The sequence below is a fragment of the Phodopus roborovskii genome, unplaced genomic scaffold, assembly GCF_943737965.1.
Source record: "Phodopus roborovskii unplaced genomic scaffold, PHOROB, whole genome shotgun sequence".
NCBI lineage: Eukaryota > Metazoa > Chordata > Mammalia > Rodentia > Cricetidae > Phodopus > Phodopus roborovskii.
The window spans coordinates 11,972,650-11,994,461 of NW_026126516.1; the positions used below are offsets into that span (position 1 = coordinate 11,972,650).

The 21,812-nt window shown below is 58.7% G+C and overlaps 1 protein-coding gene across 2 annotated transcripts in view; it reads left to right on the forward strand.

The window, feature by feature from the left end:
* Kif26a (kinesin family member 26A) overlaps positions 1-21,605 on the forward strand; it is a 36,711-nt gene extending 15,106 nt beyond the window's left edge. The window contains exons 4-16 of one of the 2 annotated variants that reach the window (XM_051196673.1): positions 3,357-3,547; positions 9,063-9,252; positions 13,122-13,334; positions 13,633-13,726; positions 14,013-14,275; positions 14,384-14,567; positions 14,677-14,839; positions 15,102-15,264; positions 15,770-18,674; positions 19,341-19,546; positions 19,654-19,674; positions 19,963-20,113; positions 20,320-21,605. In XM_051196673.1, coding sequence (XP_051052630.1) covers positions 3,357-3,547; positions 9,063-9,252; positions 13,122-13,334; positions 13,633-13,726; positions 14,013-14,275; positions 14,384-14,567; positions 14,677-14,839; positions 15,102-15,264; positions 15,770-18,674; positions 19,341-19,546; positions 19,654-19,674; positions 19,963-20,113; positions 20,320-20,501 — 4,926 coding nt within the window. In that variant the 3' untranslated portion in view covers positions 20,502-21,605. The remainder of the gene's footprint in view (positions 1-3,356; positions 3,548-9,062; positions 9,253-13,121; positions 13,335-13,632; positions 13,727-14,012; positions 14,276-14,383; positions 14,568-14,676; positions 14,840-15,101; positions 15,265-15,769; positions 18,675-19,340; positions 19,547-19,653; positions 19,675-19,962; positions 20,114-20,319) is intronic. The other variant, XM_051196675.1, reaches the window with a different exon arrangement.
* Positions 21,606-21,812: the final 207 nt, after the last annotated feature.

The window sequence follows — 21,812 nt, forward strand, 5'->3', positions numbered from 1 at the left end:
GTCCGCCAGGGCCAGTCGCGTGGCATGTTACACAGTCAGAAGCCCCCGTGGACGTCAGGAAACCTGTTGTGATTTGGGGCAGAAGCTGCAGGAGAGGACTCACCTCCTGATCCCATAGTTTGAGATAGCACAGTGAACATTGGGGGAGGGGGGGCTCGAGGAGCCAGGGTTCCCCAGAGTGTGGTGGCTGGGTAGCATCGTCCTGAGGCCTGCTTACCTCCCACGGTGACCTGTGCAGGGAGCCTGCTGCCTGACATCAGAGGGTGGAGGAGCTTCCACTGGGCTGTGGCCTGACCCTGTGCTGACCCTTCTAGCGTGCTCTGACTGCTGTTTAGGCCTCAGTCTACCCAGCCACGGAGTGCCCTGAACGTGTAGGACTTCCCACCTTGTGCCCGGCCCTGGAAGCCTCTGGATGGTGAGGACAGAGGAGGGGGAGCAGGCAGAGAGGGCCGGCCCCACTGAGGCTCTAACCTTCTTTGTGGGATGCTAGCCCCTTGGTTTTGTATACTTGCCTCAAGTGTAGCCCTGAGCATCCAGGTTGCTTTCCTCACAGGTAGCGTTTATGGGGGGGCGCGTGTTTGTGGGGGGAGGGAGTCCTGGAGGGCACGGTCCTCCACCAGCCAGCACCGTGTAGGTGCAGAGGTCAGGGCTAGAGAGCTGCCCAGGTGAGTTAGTGTGTCTCTTAAACTGGGCTCCACAGAACCCTGGTGTTCTGTAGGTTCTGCAGCGTCTTGCCTCTGTGTGGGTGCAGGATTTGGCTGCCGGCTCAGGGAGTCAGGGCTCTGCTCGCTGTCCCTCCCTCCCCCGGCCCGTGCTGGCCTCACGCTCGCCTCTCTCTGCGCTTTTCCTTCCATCACGCTTTGCGTCTGCCCACCCACCCACCTCCTCCCCGTGTTGTGGTCCGCCCACACCACCACTGCTCTGTACTCGCTTTGGGACGGCTTCTTTTGGCATGTCCGGGCTCTGCTTCTGGCAGGAATTGGCAGTGGCTGTCCCGATGCACAGAGCCGTGTCACGGCAGCTGGTAGGACGGTGGAGCCAAGTCACGTGCAGGACTCCTGCGACAGGTCAGTGTGGGGAGGGCCTGCCGGCGGTGCAGGTGGGTCAGCTGGACAAAGGCCCGGGCGGCCGGGGTAGGGGGCCATGCGGGGTCCGGCTTTAGCATCTGGCAGTCAGGCCAGCAGGTGTTACAGGACCCTGGGCCCCCAGCACTGCTAGCACAGAGTGCCAAGCTAGCTCTAGGTTCTGGGGGGGCATGGGTTGGACACCCCTCCCCCTCCAGCCTGCCCAAGGTTTCTGGCTCTGGGCTCCGGGCTGCTGTGCCCAGTGGGTACTCAGCCATATCCAGTTCTGCTCCGAGGAGCTCAGATTGCAGTTGTCAACCTTGTATCCTAAACATTTACCCGCCACTCTTCCCAGGTAAGCAGTTTAGTTTTTATAGGAACACACACCAAATGATACAAAAGGGACCCGCATTTAAGTGAGGGAGTGGCTTGCAGAAGAAGGGGTCTGGCTGCGCTGGGTTCTGAGGCATGTTTAGGAGTGTAGCCTGTACATCTACAGGCACGTGGCTGATAGGTGTTTGGGGCACTGTCTGGTAAGCTATTCCAGGTTTGTCCTTTCCTGATGTTGCCCTTTCCTTCTTGCAGCCTGGGGACTGAGGAGGTGCCGGGATTGTGCTGGCTGAAGGCTTGGGCTGGGCTCTAGTCTATTATAGGCAGAGAGACCCTTCTCGGGGGAGGGGTCTTAGGATTTGGGGTTCTTCAAGGGTTGAGAAAGTGACGCCTGCCCTTTGAGGGGGGTAACTGCCCTGTGTTAGTGCTGTTTCTGGCTACAAGGTGACTTGTTCTACAGAGGTACCATACCTGGCTTCAGGTCTGCGTCCTTTGAGAGACCCTAGGAATACTGAGCTCAGCCCAAGGTCCCCAGACCAGGCCTGTGCCCTCTCAGCCTGGGGATCCCTGGCTCAGCTGGGACACAGGCCATGTTGGTATGTTGACCTCTCCTCTCAGGCTGAGGGCCCTGGGGCTTTGCAGGAAGAGACCAGCTGCTGTCTTGCTCTGCTAGGGCTTGGGTCCCCTGTCCCCTAGAGCCTGAGGGGCAGGTAAACACCATGTGGGAGCTGTCCTGGGGGCCTTTAATTACATCTGTGCTCCAAGGCCTCCCCCTTTCTAGAATTTATTTTAGCTAATTAGTTGGAAATGCCAGAGTTATATTTCAGACAGTGGAGTGTCATTTGTTATCACATGGGGACAATTACTGTTTGTGCCAAATATTTATTGTGGTGTCTTGTATAATTGTACCTCTGGGTGATCTCAGATGGCCCGGGGGTACGGGGCAGAGGTCTGTCTGCCTGACCTGTGATCACTACAGGCTGCAGAGTCCATCTCTAGGGGTCTGCCTTTTTTTCTGTGGCTGGGACAGACCTGTCACGTACCCTGAACTGGGGACATGGGTCCTTGCAGATTGTCTTAGAGGCTGGCTAGGCCTCCCTTGCAGATTCCCAGCTGTGATTTCCCAGGCATACAGGCAGGGTCTTTCAAGTGTGTGTGAGTGGTGTGTGTTTGTGTGTGTGTGTGTGAGTGAGTGGTGTGTTGTGTGTGTGAGTGTGTGTGAATGTGTGTGTGTGAGTGGTGTGTTGTGTGTGTGAGTGTGTGTGAATGTGTGTGTGAGTGAGTGGTGTGGTGTGTGTGTGAGTGTGTGTGTGTGAGTGGTGTGTGTGTGTGAGTGTGTGTGTGTGAGTGAGTGGTGTGATGTGTGTGTGAGTGGTGTGGTGTGTGTGTGTGTGTGTGTGTGAGTGGTGTGGTGTGTGTGTGTGTGAGTGGTGTGGTGTGTGTGAGTGGTGTGGTGTGTGTGAGTGAGTGGTGTGTGTGTGAGTGGTGTGGTGTGTGTGTGAGTGAGTGGTGTGTGTGTGTGTGTGTGTGTGAGTGAGTGGTGTGGTGTGTGTGTGTGTGAGTGAGTGGTGTGGTGTGTGTGTGTGAGTGGTGTGTGTGTGTGTGTGAATGGTGTGGTGTGTGTGTGAGTGGTGTGGTGTGTGTGAGTGGTGTGGTGAGTGTGTGTGTGTGAGTGTGTGTGTGTGAGTGTGTGTGTGTGAGTGTGTTGTGTGTGTGAGTGTGTGTGTGTGAGTGTGTGTGTGTCAGTGAGTGGTGTGTGTGTGTGAGTGGTGTGGTGTGTGTGTGAGTGTGTTGTGTGTGTGAGTGTGTTGTGTGTGTGAGTGTGTGTGTGTGTGTGAGTGTGTTGTGTGTGTGTGTGTGTGTGTGTGTGAGTGTGGGGTTGAGGGGTATGTGAGAGTACTCAGCCAGGGGCCGTGTCCTCTGTCACCTGCTTGCCCCTCACGTGAATCTCTCCTCCTGCAGGCTGAAGCGGCTGTAGCTGCTGTGGCAGTAGCTGACACAGTTCGAGACCGCCCCCCAGCAGCAGGCCCTGATGGTATGTCTAAGGCGTGGGGCCGTGGGGCAGCGTGCACTTCAGCCCTGGTCACTCCAGCTCCAGGACCCTCAGCAGGGGGTTCCACGGGCCCATCAGCTGCGGCCTCTTTCTTTATAAGGTATGTGCTGCGGGGTCACACAGGCTGCGGCATGTTGGGGAATGGAGGCCCTGAGTTCTTGGTCCCTGGTGGCATGTGGTCCATCCTTGGGAGAACTGTGGCTCAGTCAGTCAAAGAGTGGGAGCGTGAGCATCATACTGAGCAGCTCCGCTCCTGACCTGGCCAGCCTCCCTTTCAACGGTACCTGTCCAGGGCCTAGAGCTCCGGTCCAGAGAAGCAATAGGGCTGTGCTTTGTCTGCTCCCCTTCTGGGCCTAGCTTGGGGATGTGGCCTGAGCAGAGGGAGTGATGTACTTCAGCCTGGGAGGTGGGAAGAGAACCCTGCCCCCAGCTTGGGCAGTGGATGGGTAGGGGAACAGTCCTCTGGCTAGCGTCCAGCCTGAGAAAGGGGATTACAGGATGTAATCGCCATAATGAGAGGTAATGGCAGCCAGCTGGGGGTCACTGTCCCATTAACAGCCCGCATGGGCGCTGATAAGCTTGTCTGGATCATGCTGGGCAGTGTGCGGAGGACGTCTTATCAGCCTGGTCCGGGGGGACCGAGGGGCCTGGTGTGGTGCGTGACGGGGCATGTGATTAGGGCATTGTTGCTGCTGGCTGATGGAGGCTGTTGTCCGCTGCCGCCGCAGTACCTCCTGTGAATGGTGTGTCCTCGGCCACCGCCCCAATTAGGTGCAGAGAACCTGGCTAGGACCTTCCAGATGGAGACATGAAGGACTCCTTTTCAGCCTGCTTGGGGGGTCTCTATGTACCAACAGCAGGCAGGGTGGTGTCTAGGGGGCTGGACTCGAGGGACAGATAGCTGTCCATGTCCTGCTCAGCTCTGATTTCAAGGGCCTCTGTGGCGCCTACACTCCTGGCACAGTACTTGCTAGGAGGTTTAGAAACACTCAGATCTTTTGAAAAGAGTTTCCGTGGCCATTGGTCCTGAGTCTGGCTAGCACCCAGCACCCTGATTCTGAGGCCCCTGGTGCCTGAGAAGGGTCTCGACACTGAGTGTGATGTGTGTAGCCCTCTCCCACTGGCACATTAGCTACCCCGCCCCGCAGTGGGCAGCTGGTGCTGGCTGCCTTTTGTCTCAGCCCAGGCTGCGCGAGGCTCCTGCTTGAGCAACACCCTGACCTTGGGAAGTTACCATAGAAACAAAGAAACAAGTGGACTTGGGTGGGGGCAGGAGGCAGGTTTCCCCAGGCGGGTGTGTTTGAGGGGCGGGGGTGGGGAGCCCTACTGGCTGCCACTGCTTCAGTTTATAAGTCACCCTGAAACTCCGTGGCTTCCTGAAGACCTGTTGAGGGCCACGTTACGGGTAGGTGTCCCAGCAGGGCTGAGATTTCTGGTTGGGAGGCTCAACCCAAGGAGTTTGGAAACTGCACCACCCCCTGGCATTGTGGGTAAAGGGGAGGCAGGAGTTGGGCAGGGGCTTGCCCAGAGGGCACCAGAGCTTTGGCCCCACCCCAGGGCCCTTGGCTCCTATTTCGCAGATGCTGTGTTCCTACCTTCACCCCCTGAACCTGGATGGGTAGAGTGATCCTTCCCCGTCCCTGCCCTGAGGAGGTTTGCATGATGGAAGGGGACGAGTTTTGAGTCTGTGAAGGTGTGCTTGGATGGACACCTGATCAGAGCGCTGCCCTCGTGGGCTCTGGGCATGGGCTTCAGGATCTGAGGAGAAGTCTGGCAGGTGCATCTGTGCTGTGCACAGCGTGGGGTGGGCTCAGAAGTGTGGCTTTTCCAATCTTAGAGTCCTGGAGTGAGTCTGGGCTCTGCCATTTCTCTGAGGGTTTTCCCCCAACCAGCTCAAGTCTTCCTTTACCTCTTCTGTGTGTCTGCAGTGAGGTACACTAGTCTCAAGGGCACCTGAGGGCCCTGGAGGGTGGGGTAACATCCCTTCGGCTGGACCTGCGTGGTTAAGCACTCACCACCCGGTTAGAAATTTGTCCCCAGTTAGAAATTTGAGGTCTCTCTTTGTGGGGGCTGCCATGACCTTGACCCCTGTAGTGAGGTATCCACCCCGCCCACACCTTTTTGCACTGACCACGCCCATTGGGGCATGGGGATAGGTGTGGGTGTGACCTGGGGAGGCTAGGTCTGGGGTCCGGGACCCCAGCTCGCTCTCTTACTTCTGGTTGGAGACAGAAAGCATCTGGAGGCATCCTTGGGACGGTGACCTGCGGCGGTCGTCTGTTTCTGGTGTGATTTCTCCCCGAATAAAGATCCATCAGCCTATGGTTTCCCAGATTCATATTTCCCACGCTTTAGACGCCCACCGTGTTCTGAGCTCTCTAATCGCTATGCAAACCGCAACCCCCCCTGGCTAGGATGCTCCCTTAGCACTGGGCACCTCCCACGCTATCTTTCTGCCCTTGGTAAAGATGGGTTACCTCTGCAGAATCTAGTTATCTTGGGAATCATTTCTGAGAGAGGCATCTTTCAGATAGCTATGGGGCAGAGATTTCTTTCTGGGACCCAGAGCTTCCTGGCCTCTGTGGAGCCCCAAGTGTCTTTCTGAACAGACGTTTGGGCCTAGCTGCCAGAGGGGCAGAGGCTCCAAAGCTGGGTCTGGGCGACCAGGAGGGAGGACCCGACAGCACCTGTGGTGTAGGGCCTGGAGTAAGGTGTCGGGGGCCAGCAGGCCCAGGGAGGCCTTCGGTGGCAGCCCCCTCCAGTCAGATCTTAACTGTCTAGTAGGGCCCACCACAGAGTGCCCAGCGAGCACTTGAGGCCGGCATGAGGCTGACCATGCAGATGGCAGGTCTGCTGTGGCGAAGGGGGCTTGGCACGTGGCCTTGCCATGCCCACCAGCCTCAGCTTAGAGGACGCGTGGGGTTGGTGGCCGCTGGTCGCTTTAAGGGAACAGGCTGCCTTTCAGACGCTCAAAGCCCTCAGTGTCAAGTCAGTCTGCTTCTAAAATACCTTCCTCGAAAATCTTCCTTTCGGTTCTCATGAATCAGTGACCAGAGAGATGTAGGGCCTGGGGTTGCTGTTCAGGCTGGCGGTGTCACAAACTGTCATTCACTCCCTCATCGGGTGTGCGCCAGGCCTCCCGTGAGCTCGGGCTTGGCTTGGCTCATGTCCCTGTAGACATGTCAGGCGAGGGCGGCTCTATAGAGTAGGGGGCTTAGGGCTGGGGGTCTTCCTGGAGGCGGTGTCCCTGAGCATGAGGGGCTCTTTGGAAGCTCTTGCCTTTTGTAGTTTTCCCATTAAGGGCAGACTGCCGAGACTTGCCCACTCCTCCCTTCGTGTCCTGATGGTCCTGGCACCTGATGGTCTTGGACATGGCACCCTGTGCTTTCTTAGCCTGGTGACACCATGTTTCTTGTGTCCTTGCGGCTCAGAACCAAACTGGGGTCCTCAGGGGGCAGGCCTGGCCTTTGGGGACTAATGCCCCCTGCGAGCCAAAGCCTCGTAGTCTTGGGGGTTGATGGGAATTTGTGTCAGCTTTATAAAAGAGAAGGTACCTGTTCTGGGGCATCGGGAAGGGGCCTGCTGGGAGTCAGGCTTTGTGAGCGCTGGGGGCTGGGTCCGCTCCAGCAGCCGATGGCTTCCATCCCCTCTGGGTTGGGAGGTGCTGCAGAGTCAGGTCAGACCAAGGAGCTGGCCTTGTGCAGGAGGCGGCTGGGTCAGCTGACCCCTGTGCTGAGGCCTCTGGCTCCCGGGAGGGCTACCCCGGGCAGGTTGTCTGTAGTCACGTGGGCCCACCCAGCAAAGCCAACCTTCACCCCCATCTTGCTCCAACCTTCCGTCCTCCACGCCAGGCCTTCTCTAGATGCCTTGGTCTTCCCACTGGCCTTCACATACTTTGAGGAGATGCCTTCCCCTGTAGACTTCTTTAAGATGTACTCCGGCCCTGCCTGACCTACGATGGGGCAGACACAGATGTAAAGGGCTGGTTCAGAGTGGGCGTGCCTTGGTCTCTACTGTCTGCTGACCAGTATAGTCACCTTGCAGGGGTCTGACCACACCCTTCAGCCAGGGCAAACACTTGGCAGCCCCATGTACTGCCTGTTCCCCAAATCCTAGGAAGAGTTTTCTCTGTCTGTCCCCACTTACAGGCAAGAAAGCTACTCTAGGAAAGCTCCTGTCTTGCCCAGGCAGCACTGGGCAGTGCCAGGCAAAGGGTTGTGACTGCCCTGCCCTGATCATACCTGGAGATAACAGTGCTTTCTGAGGCAGGATGGAGGCTCTTCCTCAGGAGGCTGCTGGGGTGGGATCTGGCGTGGGAGGGCCCAGACAGGGAGATGGAGGCACGCAAAGCCCCTGAGCCGCAACAGTAGAGCTTTATCTGCTATGACCCTTGCCGGGCACAGCCATGTGCTCCAATCCCACAGGACTGCAGTTTGGGTTGTAGCTCAGGGAGTCTTCTTGCCCTGACCCTTCTCCGGTAGGTGACCGTGTTAGCCTCGCTTGCTTCTCCATGTTTTGCTGTGTGCTTCTTCCGTGAAGGTGCTGAGAAACTGACAAACATTTCCTGGCAAGGCTCACTTGAGCTTTGCAAGCACACAGGCTCAGGCAGGCAGCAGGCACATGCTTAAGGCGCTGTGTGAGGTTTGAGTTTGCCCCTCAGGGTGTTACCACTGCCAGGGAGCCCAGGTTCTGGGGCCCAGGGCTCTTCCTGGGTATGAGACCAGCACTCCCTACAGTCAGTACTGTGTCCTTCTGCCGCACTCGGGGCCGCTGCGGCTCCGTTAGGGACTCCGTGCGTCGTAGATTACTTTTATTTTCTGTGATGACACCTCACTAGGAGGGAGCTGTCCCTGGGGCCTCTTAAAAGACAACTCCTATTAAAGATGAGGGGAGCTTACCACATCAGCAGCAGCACGGTGCCAAGGAGGGCCCCGGGCTCTGGGCTCTGCATGCTGGACCCTTCTGAGAGGAGGGCAAAATGGACTTGGGAGGACTACAGGGATGGGAGAGGAGCTGGGGGCATTTGGGGATGTGGGAGAGGGGGGGATGTGGTTGGATAGCTTCTCATCCTGATCACCTGGCCCCAGCCGGGTCCCCCCCTTTGGAAAATGGTGGCAGGAAAGGGAGAATGAGTCAGCCAGGGTCACCATGGTGTGGTTTGGTGATGTCCTTAGAGGTGTGGGTTAGGGCTGTGTAGCTCTCATGGTCCACAGACAAGGTAGGATCCTAAGACTTGGCTAAGGGGCGGGGTGGTGGAGGGCAGTGGAGACAGCTGTTGCCAGGGCCTGAGGGCTGCAGGAAAACCCACCCCAGGATGTATCCCTGGAGGACGTGAGCTTGAAGGAAGCTGCGGAAGGTTAGGCATGAAGACTGTGACGTCAGGGCTCACCCAGAGCAGAATGCAGTCCTGTGTCCACATGGGCCATCTCCTCCTGTCCTGGCTGGGGGTCCCACTCAGAAAAGCGGGCAGGCCATGCATGCAACCGTAAGAATTAACGGCTTATTTCTCCGAGCGATTCCCCCACGTGGCTGATGGGGTCTGACGTGGACAGACACAGTGACTCAGTGACGGGGTAGCTGCTGGTGTACTCTGAGCCCCCACCTCTTCTCCCCAGGGCTGCCCAGAAGCTCAGCCTGGCTGCCAAGCGCAAGAAGCATCACCCACCACCTACGCCCACCACTCGTGGCACGTCCACATACCCCACGGACTTCTGTGGCACTCTGCAGCTGTGGCCTCCTCCAGTACCCCCGTGCCTGCTCAGGGCTGCCTCCAAGGCCAAGGAAAACCCCAGCAGCTTCGGAAAGGTAGATCCTACCTGAGGTCAGGTGATCCCACCTGAGTGGCCTGGGTGTGGGAGGCTGGGGCTATCTGATAAGATGCAGGAGGAAGAAGGCCCTGCTTTCTTCTCCTGGGGCCACTCTGGGACAGCGGGCAGGAGCTGAAGAGGAGGAAGGAGCCCAAGCCCCTAGGGTGCGATGCTTCAAAAAGGCACGAGGAGTGTGGAGCCGGGGTGGGAACGACAGGAAGAGGCTTGTCCCTCAGGTCCCAGGGACGCGTTCCAGGGTAGCCATGTGATGGGGTGTCTGGGCTTAGGATGGGAGCTGGTCTGGAGACTCACGTTCTCGCTTCATATCTGCTGGATGCTGCTTTGAGGTGTGTGTGGGGGGCTAGACAAGAGGAAGAGGTGGGACTCCTCAGCTTTGCTGAGGCAGGGTGCCCGGGCAGCCCAACCAAATGTGTTTCAGTTGGGGGCAGAGACCTGGAAAGGGGGAGAGCCCCGTGTGGTGCTGGTTGGCTCCAGACCTTCTTCCAAGAGTTCGGTTTGATTCCCATGATAGGGCAGGCCTGTGCAGATGCTTGGGTGAGGTGGGCTCTGGGCCCTTAGGATGGAGAGCCAGACTCTTCAACCATTGTGGGGTCCTGACCCCTGGCACATCTTTCTCGATGCTGAACCCTGCCGGGCATCCTGAGAGTTATGGAGTTGGGCCTTCTCGATGCCTAACAGCTATCCCCTCACTTGCCGCTAGCCCTGCATGCTTGTGCCCAGTGGTCAGCACTGGCTAGTGGGATTAGAACTCTAAATAGGGACCAGAGAGGAAGCAGTGTGTTTACAGGCCTTCCTTCCAGAAGGGAGGCCTCCTTCTGTGGCAGAGCCCCAGAGGAAGGAAGAGCTCTCTAGACAGGGCTGCCCAGACAGGCAGCTGCAGGCCAGGGGCTCCTTCATGCTGCGCGTTGTGGGCAGCTTTCTTCCCCTCTGCCTCCTCTCAGAATGCTGATTGGTGGCTGGAAGCCAGGCCTCCTGGCTCCTCCCTTCCCCTGGGACGGGAGACACACCCTATGGTTTCCTCAAGGCAGTCTGCTGGAGGTGGCCTCTGTTGGGTGGAGTATGGGAAATAGACTAGCCTGGGGTTGAGTGCAGACAACCTGCATGGGAGCCACACACATGTTCAGTGTGGTCAGTCGTGCTGTGGGAGAGTTGGCTCAGACAGTTTCTTGGTTCTGGACCTACCTGCAGCTGCATGGCTGAACCTGTCGCCTTCTGCTCCAGTTTCTAGGCACAGGCATTGCAGTGGTGGCTTTAGCAGGGCAGCCCAGCCGTTCAGGGCCCGATGGGGCCGTTGTGTGTGTGTACAGTTGTTCAGCTCCGGGTTGGGTGGGCTGCGAGCACACAAAGGTGGCCTACCTGTTTTAGGACAGTTACAGTTCTGGTGACAGGCGACATCTGCCTCTGTGCCCTTTCCTGTTGGGAGGAGAGCTGCCCACTGCCCGTGGCCGCCAGCCCTTAGCTGCCTTCACCTTTCAGACTGGCATTGTTTAGAAGGTGAGGCTGGTGGCCTCCGAGCTGTCGTGAGAAAGGGAGGGAGCTGGGACCCAGGCCTGACTGATTTGAGGACCCCAGTCTCTTCCCACAGCTCTGGGACAGGCAGGAGGCTCCCGCTCACCAGGCTGTCCCTGTTCTGGCTGAGTAGGCACAGAGCTGGGCTAGATCTGGGGCAGAATGTCAGGGAAAGGTCCAGCCTGTTCACTTAGCCTGTCTGTTCACCTAACTTCTCTTCCTCAGGGGCGGGGTGGGCGTGGGGTCAGTGTCTGCCTTAGGGCTGATGGGTTATCACACTGCAGAAGGGCAGCTGTTCTTACTGTCATTGTATGTGGGGGCTGCCCGGCTCTGCCGCCTGAGGAAAGCCTTCAGCCTTCTTTCTGCTGACCCCGGGGACCAGGTGTCCTGGCCACCTGCCCGTTACCAGCCCCTATGCCCCTGTGGCTCTCCCCGCTCTAGGTGTTATTAGCACTAATGTCACATCATCTGAACTGCCTCCTGAAAGGCGGTGGATATTGCCACAGAAAAGAAGTTAGATTACATTCAGTGTCTGACATTAATGTGCTACTTAAGATAATTCATCATACCGTGGTATTAAAAAAGACATCTCTGGTGTTGGGTGCCGAGCGGCGCCCCTCCCCCTCCCCAGATTGGCCCACCCCTGGGGAGCTGGAAGCCCTGCTTTTATGTGAAATGTGTTTCCCCTCCCCCCAGCTCCAGCGGCTTTGTGGTATCTGCACATTTGGGGGGGGATGAGGATGCTCTTGTCTCCTGAGAGACCCTGTCATTTCCCTGAGGTAATGACAGGTTCTTTCCAGCAGACAATGGATGGGGGGCAGTGGGGGGCAGGCTGGACGCATGCCCTCTCTGCCTGGGGACCCGGGATTAGTGTCTGCTGAAGAGGCACCAGGAGACATCAGAGCCACATCAGAGCTTCTCCAGGCCTCTCCTCCCACTATGCATCCTCTCACATCGCCAGGACCCATTTGGTTCCTGAAGTGGTGAGGAGTTCACGCTGGAAAAAAAAAATTGCCAAAAATTACCTGGAAGCGCACATTTTCGTCTGTGTTGCAGCAGCGCCTGGAAATGGAATCGTTTTGTTCGTGTCCCTGGGGAATAAAAGAATCGATTCTTGCCTGGTAGAGCCCAGGTTCTCAGTAGTACGGTAGCCAAGTGTTTCTCTGCTCCTCTCTCTCCCCTCCGCGGGAGGCCCTGCATATCAGTGTCCGCCTGTCCACTGGGAGTGGGCCTGTGCCGTCCCGCAGACGGCCCCCACACCAGTTTTGCAGCAAGGATTAAAATCCTTGAAAAGTATCGGTTCTGAAATGACCCCCTGGTAATTGGATTCACACCAGTGTGAAGCCAGAGCCTTCACTGGAGAGTGGGAGAGTGGAAGGTGTGACCTCCAGCAAAGGGGACCCTAACTCAGGGTGCCTCAGCTGCCCAGCCTCCGTCCTCACTGCATTGCTGTGGGAAGTATCCATTCTTCACATGGGTGCAGCTTTCTCTGCAACCTCGTGCCCTCCTTTGCTTTCTCATAGAGGGTTTGGGGCCCCCTGTTCCGGGCCTTCTGGACCCTGGCATGGTCACTACACACACTGGACTCTCCTTTGTCTCTGCCATGGCTGACTACTTGATAGCAGAGCTCCAGGGGCTCGGGCCCACCATTGCCCTCTCCTCCCCCACAGGCCTCCCGGACCCAGTTTCCCCAAAGTGGGGCTCATTAGGCAAGAGTTCAGAATTCCCTCTTCTCAGATCTTATTCCCGGTCCCAGGAATTTCCTCCACCTTTTGCCCATCCTAATTTCTCTCCTTCGTGAGCTTTCCAGCCTGTCTTCCTGAGTTGTTTCAGGGCAGAAGCAGCAAGCCTGGAGTTTCTCCCCACAGTCTCTTGGCTCTCTGAGGCTCTTCTCCTTTCTGTGGCTTTGTTCTTTTGCTCACCCCACAGGTGTGTCTGTTGTCTTCCTGGGATGCAAGTCCTTCCGTGAAGGGCGGGTGTTGTCCTGAGGCTGATGGTGCAGCCTCTCCTTCAGGGGTCCCTGAAGGAGAGATGCCGGGGGGGGGGGCTGGGGGTACTCCCTGCCTCTGCTAACTGACCTCTCCTTCCCTGCTTTGCCTTGTCCCCTGCTTGGCTGATTGGCTATGCCTCCCACCAGCCTTGCTCCACCCTGGGCTTCATTTTCTCTCTACCCTGCTGACCTCATGGGGGATCTGCTCAGGCAGCATTCCTGTGGTATAGGCACCCATGCTGAGACCTGGTCTGCTGTCCTGACTCCTGCTTGGTTCCCCTGCCCTGTAATTTGTGGCCAGCTGGGTGGAGGGAGGAGCTCAGAAGCCTGCTTCTGCCAACCCCCAGGTAAAGGTTATGCTGCGCATCTGGCCAGCGCAAGGAGTTCAACGCTCAGCTGAGTCTACAGCCTACCTGAAGGTAGACCCTCGGAGGAAGCAGGTGACTCTCTATGACCCCGCTGCTGGACCCCCAGGCTGTGCAGGCCTCCGCCACGCCCCCACGGCACCGGTTCCCAAGATGTTTGCTTTTGACGCCATCTTCCCCCAGGACTCGGAGCAGGTACAGTGGAGAGGGACTCTTGTGTGCTTGTGATCTGATCACTGCAGAATGGGGACTTAGCTGCCTGCTAACACACCCTGCCTGGATTGTATGTGTCCCGTTTGCCCACTGACTTACTTGTCCTGTACTTTCCAGATGGATGTGGGAGGGACCTGTCTGTCTGTTCATCTGGCTATGGGGCTGTCTGCGTGCATGTGACCAGGACTAACAGACCTTAGGCTTACAGATGTAACAGAAGGCACTGGCCGTAGCCCTTAGGCTCTGGCACCTGCCTAATTCCCACTGGGTTCCTCCCCAGGCTGAGGTCTGCTCGGGGACCGTGGCTGATGTGCTCCAGTCTGTGGTTGGTGGAGCTGATGGCTGCATTTTTTCTTTTGGCCACATGAGCCTTGGTAAGTGCTCTGCCGCTCCCGTGCACCCATGATGCCTTCTAACTGTCCCCCACCTTGGTTGCTGCTGTCACTGAGCCTGGCCCTGGATGAGGAAGAAAGTAGTTCTCCTTATGGATGGGTGTGGGGGTGGGGAATCTCACAGCAAAGCGGAGGTAGTCTGAGCCAGAAGGCAGAGGCCTCAGAGTGGCTGGCTGCATGAGGTGTCAGGGCCATCTGGGTTGGCCCTGAGGACCCTGGGCAAGTTGTGCAGAGTTAGCGGTGGTCGTCACATGCCGCTGTCTTCCAGGCAAGTCATATACCATGATTGGGAAGGACAGCTCACCCCAGAGCCTGGGCATCGTGCCCTGTGCTATCTCCTGGCTCTTCAGGCTCATTGATGAGCGCAAGGAAAGAATGGGCACACGCTTCTCCATCCGTGTGTCTGCTGTGGAAGTGTGTGGCCATGACCAGAGTCTGCGGGACCTGCTTGCTGAAGTGGCTTCAGGCAGCCTTCAGGACTCCCAGTCTCCGGGCGTGTACCTGCGGGAGGACCCTGTGTGTGGGACACAGGTAGGCCAATGCTTTTAGCCGTTCTCGGACGGTGGAGGAGGGAAGAGGGAGTACTGTGCTCGGCCTCAAGCTGTGAAATACATGTGGCCTTCACCTTTGCTCTTGCAGCTCCAGAACCAGAATGAGCTGCGGGCACCCACTGCAGAGAAGGCAGCCTTCTACCTGGATGCGGCCTTGGCCGCCCGCAGCACCAGTCATGCTGGCTGTGGGGAGGACACCCGACGTAGCTCCCACATGCTCTTCACGCTGCATGTGTACCAGTATCGTGTGGAGAAGTGTGGCCAAGGAGGAAGTAGGTGCCAGCCCCCTGAGGGGGGCCTCGTGGGCATCTCTGCCTGCCAGAGTGGGCTGTGGAACAGGGTCTGGGTGCCCACACTCGAGCACCTGCTTACTGTTTCCAGTGTCTGGGGGCCGCAGCCGCCTGCACCTCATCGACCTGGGCAGCTGTGAGGCAGCCCTCAACAGAGGCGGGGAGGCTTCTGGAGGACCCCTGTGCCTGTCTCTGTCAGCTCTGGGCAGTGTCATCCTGGCCCTAGTCAATGGGGCCAAGCATGTGCCCTACAGGTAAGTATGGGGGCAGGTACCAGCACGGTGATCTCTGGGAAACTGCCTGTCTTGATGTCTGGCATTTCTGGGGTCTCGGCTCAGGGCCAGTAGTGGGTTCTAGGGCTTCGGGTACAGGGACAGATGCAAGGGTGTAGATGAAGGGGCACAGTGAACCCTCCACACATAGCCCGACCCCCGCCAGTGGCTTAGGCCTCGCCTGGCCTTCCACCTAGACAGCCCCTCACCCACCCCAGCCTCTGAGCGCCTCCTTGGCTTGTAGGGAGCACAGACTCACCATGCTGCTTCGAGAGTCCCTGGCTACTACCAACTGCCGTACCACTATGATAGCTCACATCTCAGACTCGCCAGCCCACCATGCAGAGACACTCAGCACTGTGCAGCTGGCTGCCCGTATCCACCGCCTGCGCAGGAAGAAGAGCAAGGTTAGTCTCAGCCCTTGCTACCCCGCCCAGGGGCCCCCACATCCTCGATGGGCCCCCACACCCTCGATGGGCCCCCACTCTGGACGCCAGGGAGGAGATGCCTCTGGAGGACACCCCACCCCAAGGCCCAGGGTTTACGTTGTAAGGGGAATGAACACCATGCCGGCAGGAGACTTCCCAGGAATGCTGGGTGTTCTGAGATCACTGCCCTAGGTCTGGAAGCTGCACTTGGCTTGCTGTGGCATGGCCTTCTCTGCCTGTACCCCCTCCCCACCCTGAGACAGGGTGCCTGCTGATCACCCCTCAAAGCTCCTCAGAAGTGCCTCTTATGTTCCTGCCCTGTAGTGTGGTTCCCAGCACTTACAGGCCTTGCTCAGCTGCTGCTGTCCGCAGGGTCCACGCTCCTACACTGAGAGGGCAGAGTCCAGGGAAGAGGGGGTGGGGCCCAGGGCTGTGAGCAGACGGGAGTGGATCTACTCACAAGGGTCTGTTGTACTGTCTCCAGTATGCATCTAGCTCCTCAGGAGGGGAGAGCTCCTGTGAGGAGGGCCGGGCCCGCCGGCCCCCACACCTGCGGCCTTTCCACCCACGCACCGTGGTCATGGACCCTGACCGCCCGGCTGCTGGCCTGTCTGGCGACCCTGACTACTCATCTAGCAGTGAGCAGTCCTGTGACACAGTCATCTATGTGGGTCCTGGCGGCGCGGCGCTGTCGGACCGTGAGCTCACCGACAATGAGGGCCCGCCTGATTTTGTGCCCATCATTCCCGCCCTGAGCCGCCGCAGGCCCTCCGAGGGACCCCGGGATGCCGACCACTTCCGCTGCAGTACGTTTGCAGAGCTGCAGGAGCGTCTGGAATGCATAGACGGCAGCGAGGGGTTCCCTGGTCCCCAGGGTGGCTCCGATGGAGCCCAAGCCAGCCCTGCCAGAGGAGGCAGGAAGCCCTCGCTGCCCGAGGCCACGTCCCCCAGGAAGGCTATGGGCCCTTCTGTGGTTACCAGTTCCCCCCGGGGCAGCCCTGGGCAGGATCCTCACCGGAGCACCTCAGAGCCCTCTAAGACTGGTATACAGGGAGATCAGAGAGTCGATGGTACCCGGCCTGAGCCACCTGCCCCAGACACGACTGCGGGAGGCGGGGGCAGGAGGCCATTGCCCACTCCAGCCCCTCCGCCACCTCGGCAACCAGAAGCCCGAGGTGTCTCCACAGAACCTGGGGGAGAGGGCCCTGGCAGTGTGATGCGGACACCTCCTGTGGGCATGAGTGGGCAGATGGCCATGTCCCCACTGCTCCCAGACACGGCTTACCCTTGCCCGTCTGCTCGTGGGCGCCATCTGGAGCGGGGCCTGCTGACCACCACCGTCACCCTGCAGCAGCCGGTGGAGTTGAATGGCGAGGATGAGCTGGTGTTCACCGTGGTAGAGGAACTACCTCTGGGGGGACTTGCGGGGGCCACACGACCCTCCAGTCTGGCCAGTTTGGGCAGTGACTGTTCCCTGCAGGCCTTGGCTTCAGGCTCAAGACCAGTCAGCATCATTAGCAGTATCAATGATGAGTTTGATGCCTACACCTCACAGGCGTCTGAGGGCCCAGGAGACTCTGGGGAGCTCTTAGAGGGAATGTCATGGCCTGGTGGCAGCCCGGCCTCATCCATTGGCTCCTGGCTGAGTGACGTTGGTGTCTGCTTGGCTGAAAGCCGTGGTCCCACACCACAGCCTCCCTTCATCCTTGACTCTGCAGCAGGGCCTGGTCCACCAGAGTTTGCTACCCCAAGCAGCTCCCAAGAGGACAGCAAGTTCAGGTCCTCGGAATGTGGCAGACCAGACAATCCTGGCTCAGCCCAGGGTTCCCACCCTGGGGAGGCTGTCACAGCAACTCAGATCCGACCAGGCAGAGAGCCTTGGGCTGGGTCTCCACACGATGCAGCCTCAGCCCAGACCATCCACTCCAGTCTCCCCCGGAAACCCAGGACTACCTCGACAACCGGCCGTGCTCACCCCAGCCGGGGTCCATACGGCCCTGGGGGCCTGTTTGAGGACCCTTGGCTTCTCCGGGCAGAGGATTGTGACACTCGCCAGACGGCCTCCACAGGCAGGGTCCCAAGCCCAACCCCAGGCTCCTCTCGACTGCCGGAGGCTCAGATAATGCCGGCTTGTGCCCAGAGAGTGGTGGATGGGTGCGAGGTGACGAGAGTGCCGCGGAGGCCAGAAGCTGTGGCTCGCATCCCACCTTTGCGGAGGGGAGCCACCACACTGGGAGTGACCACATCTGCGTCCTGTGGGGACACTCCAGCAGAGGCGATGGCCCACTCGGGAAGCCTAAAGACCTCCTCCAGCAGTAAGAAGAGTATGCCTCCCAAGGGCGCCTTCTTTCCAAGGCCTAGTGGGGCGGGGCCCCCAGCTCCCCCTGTGCGAAAGTCTAGCCTGGAGCAGAGCACGGCCCTCGCCCCTACCCAGGCCCTGGGGCTGACCCGGGCAGGGGCTACTTCTGCCTTCCGAGGGGAGGATGAGGCCAGGCCCAGTGGCCGGTCTGATTGCTGTGTTTCCAAGACCACATCCAGCCTGAAAGCCCGAGCTGGCAAGATGGAGGTGGCCCACCGTCCCGCTGGCCACGTGTCCCTGGAGCGGTACGAGGGCCTGACACATGGCAGCAGCAAGGTCAGAGAGGTCCCGGTACGGCCACAGAGGGCTGTGCCCAGGTTGGGCGTACCACCCGCCAGCCCTACACTTGGGCCAGCTCCTGCCTGTAGGAGCAGCCCAGCTAAGGGTGTCGGAGCCTCCAAGCCTCCGGCTGGTGGGGCCAAGAGTCGTAATCTAGGGGCTAGTGCATCTCGGGCACTGGGTGCTCCAGTGAAGCCACTGGCCCCTGTGTCGGGCAAGGCAAGTGGCCCTGTGCCAGGACCCCGAACGGCTCCACGGGCTGTACCTGGCATTGGGGCCAAGGCAGGCAGGGGCACCATCATGGGCACTAAGCAGGCGCTCCGGGCTGCCCATAGCCGTGTCCATGAGCTGGCAGCCAGTGGATCTCCTGGTAGAGGTGGCCTCTCCTGGGGCTCGACCGACTCCGACAGCGGCAACGACAGTGGTGTGAACCTGGCTGAGGAGCAGCAGCCCGTGAGCCCCGCCCTGCCCTCCCCCTACAGCAAAGTGACTGCCCCAAGGAGGCCTCAGCGCTACAGCAGCGGCCACGGCAGTGACAACAGCAGTGTGTTGAGTGGGGAGCTTCCCCCTGCTATGGGCCGCACCGCGCTCTTCTACCACAGTGGCGGCAGCAGTGGCTATGAGAGCATGATCCGCGACAGCGAGGCCACCGGCAGCGCCTCCTCGGCCCCCGACTCCATGAGTGAAAGTGGGACATCCTCCCCGGGCGCCCGCTCCCGCAGCCTCAAGTCTCCAAAGAAAAGGGCCACAGGTGGGTAGCCTCTCGAGATGGTCTCTGGGCACAGCACTCTACAGTTTGTAGACCCGAGAGATCCTCGACGGTACACTCGGCCGCCTCAGGCTGTGGTGGACCCCGATCCCCCACCCCACCCCGGGGCCCCCGGCAGCTGGGTTTGCAGCCCTGTGGGTTCCTTGTAGCTCCGTGGAGTGCTCTGCTCCTGGTTCTTGGCGGTGGGCCTGGCCTCTCCACCCTGAAACCTCACCCTGTGTGGTCTCTGGGATAGTTTTACAAATGCCAGGTGTGCATAGCCCTTGGTTGTTTATAAGCCACGGGGCCACACATACAGCCCTTCGTAGGGCATAAACTTAGACCCGACACAGAGAGATCTTTGGGTTGTGAATGCACGTGACCCCAACCGACGCTTTATTAAATACTCCTGGGGCTTTGTTGCATGCAGAGGTGCACGGCCCTGTGTAGTTCGTAAGCACTCCCAGTGTATACCCCGGCAGGGTGGTGAGGCTGAGCTGGCCCTGGCCCACGTCCCCGCTGCCCAGAGTCCCTGCCAGCACTGCTGTGGCTTCCCTCCCAGTCGACCAGCGAGGCAGGGAAGGTGTCAGAGCAGTAAGGGCTACTGTGGTGACTGCAGTTGGTGTGGCGGCTTTTCAGGCGATGTGACTAGAGCCTGGGGTGTTTCAGGTCTACAGCGACGGCGGCTGATCCCGGCCCCACTCCCCGATGCTGCTGCCCTGAGCCGCAAGCCTAGCCTCCCTGGGCAGTGGGTGGACTTGCCCCCGCCCCTGGCTGGCTCTGTGAAGGAGCCTTTTGAGATCAAGGTGTATGAGATAGACGATGTGGAGCGCCTCCAGCGGCACCGCCTGCCTCTGAGGGAGGACAAAGCCAAGGTGAGGGGCCGGAAGCTGGGGTCCCTGGGCTATCCTGGAGGGTCATCTGACGGGCTGGCTCTCTGCCCCTGGAGACTCAGCCAGGCATCGCCTTTTTTTGTTCACAGCCCTCTCAGGACATGGAGAAGGTAGGAACCAGCCTGGACCATCCCCAAGCTAGTAGTAGTCCCTGGTGCCCTTGCTGGTGGGTGATGGAAGGAACTCTGGAGGCTACTGCTGTCTTTCCACAGAGCTAGACCCACACACAGTCCAGGAGCTCCTGGTGTGGACCCTGAGCAGAGGGCTGGCCATGTTTTGTTTATACAGGGCCTGAAGAGGGTGGGAGTCCATGGCCACAGCCAGAGTGCTAGGAAGCCTTATGGAGAGCGTCCCTGCCATCTATCCCTGAACCTATTCTTGCTGTCCCTTGCCATCAGGGCCCAGTGTGCATCAGCTCCAAGTTGCGGCTAGCAGAGCGCAGGCAGCAGCGGCTGCAGGAAGTGCAGGCCAAGCGTGACCACCTCTGTGAAGAGCTGGCTGAGACCCAGGGCCGGCTGATGGTGGAGCCTGGGCGCTGGCTGGAGCAGTGTGAGTACCCCACTCCCTGTGTGGCTAGCTGTGGGAGCCCCACACCCAGACCTCACACCCTAGGCTCTCCCTGCTCCGCCCTCGCTGTTCTCATACACTAGGTGCCGGCAGGGAGGATCCGCTGAGCTGACACTTGCCCTTGGGGAATTTGAGGAGCTTGGCTGCTGCCCTAGCCTTTGCCCTGACCCTGTCCCCTCTCTCTCCAGTTGAGGTGGACCCAGAGCTCGAGCCGGAATCAGCCGAGTATCTGGCGGCCCTGGAGCAAGCCACAGCCGCCCTGGAGCAGTGCGTTAACCTGTGCAAAGCCCATGTCATGATGGTCACCTGCTTTGACATCGGTGTAGCTGCAGCCACTGCTGTACCTGGGCCACAAGAGGTGGATGTTTGAGGCTGAGCACAGGTCATAGGCAGGGAGGGAAAGGCAGGGCAGGGGGTGTGAGGATAGGATGTGGGGTGGAATGAGGATGTGGAGGGGGTTGGAGGGTTGAAGACACAGGGTCTGTGCAGGATGGGGGTTTCTCAAAGAGGAGACAGAGTGGGGGAGGGGAGGGCCAGCCAGTGGACAGAGAGAGCATGGAGATGGCAAGTGTCGTCACCCAGACAGCCACGCAAGTGCCTTTAACCTTGAGTAGGCCTTTTCTTTTCTAATTTGGTGCTATGGACTCAAGACATGACTCAAACACCAGCGCAGTCTCAGCCTGGGCCACTCTGGCCAAGCTGAAGCCAGTTTGTTTCTGATTTTGCCTTCCTTACAACTAAGCAGTTTTGTGTAGCAGGGCGGGCCTTTTTGGCCGGCTCTCCTTTAGGATCGGGTTAATTTTCTTCTCCAGCAGTTTTTCCTCTACAGCCCACGCGAGTGGTCTCTGGCATTCTATAGCAGCGGTGTCCTCTGAGTGTGGACAGCTAGCCTTGAGGCCCCTCCTTACCTTGAGGGTCCCACGCTATCCTGAGGACACCAAAGGCCACAAGCAAGGGCTGGGCCATGAGCACATAATGCTTTTCTTCCACGGCAGGAATTCTTACCAAAACCACAAGCAAAAAAACAAAACAAAACAAAAAACAAACAAACAAACAAAAAAATACCATGAAACCAGCCACCTCCAACAAGAATGGGGTGTGAGTTTTTGTAAAAGTTCTGTTAGTTTCATATTTTTGTATCATTTTGCCTAAAAGCAGAATTTGCAGTGGGAATTTGAAGACAAATTGTCTAAGTTTTTATGGTTTTCTACCGGTATTCCTAGGTCAGGGGCTCTTGGCAGCTGTGGGGGCAGGCTTTTTCTGGGGTCACCCAGGGCAGTGTTGGGGGGTCTGTGGGAGGTGGTTCTTTACAAGTGCAGATGAGGGGTGAGCCTGCCAGCCTGCGATGTGGCCCGCACGCAGGTTCGTGCTCTCTGACCGTTGTGTATTTTATAGGCGTCCAGACCTTTGTACAAATGTGTAGATAACATCTTGCGACAGTTTTTATTTGTGAATAAAAGATGTGTTGATTGTTCACCTGGCTCCGAGTTCACTGGGTGCCCCTGAGCTCTTTGGCTCCGATGCGCTCGCGGTTTACAGTGAGGCGGCTGAGGGGAAGGCTGCAGGGCGGAGGGCTGCAACCATGGGGCTCTTTGCCCGCTGTTTCTGTGTTTCTATATGAGCTACCATGAAGTTGACTGGGCAGCTAGCCGCAGCCAGAGTTCAAATCCAGACCCTAAGG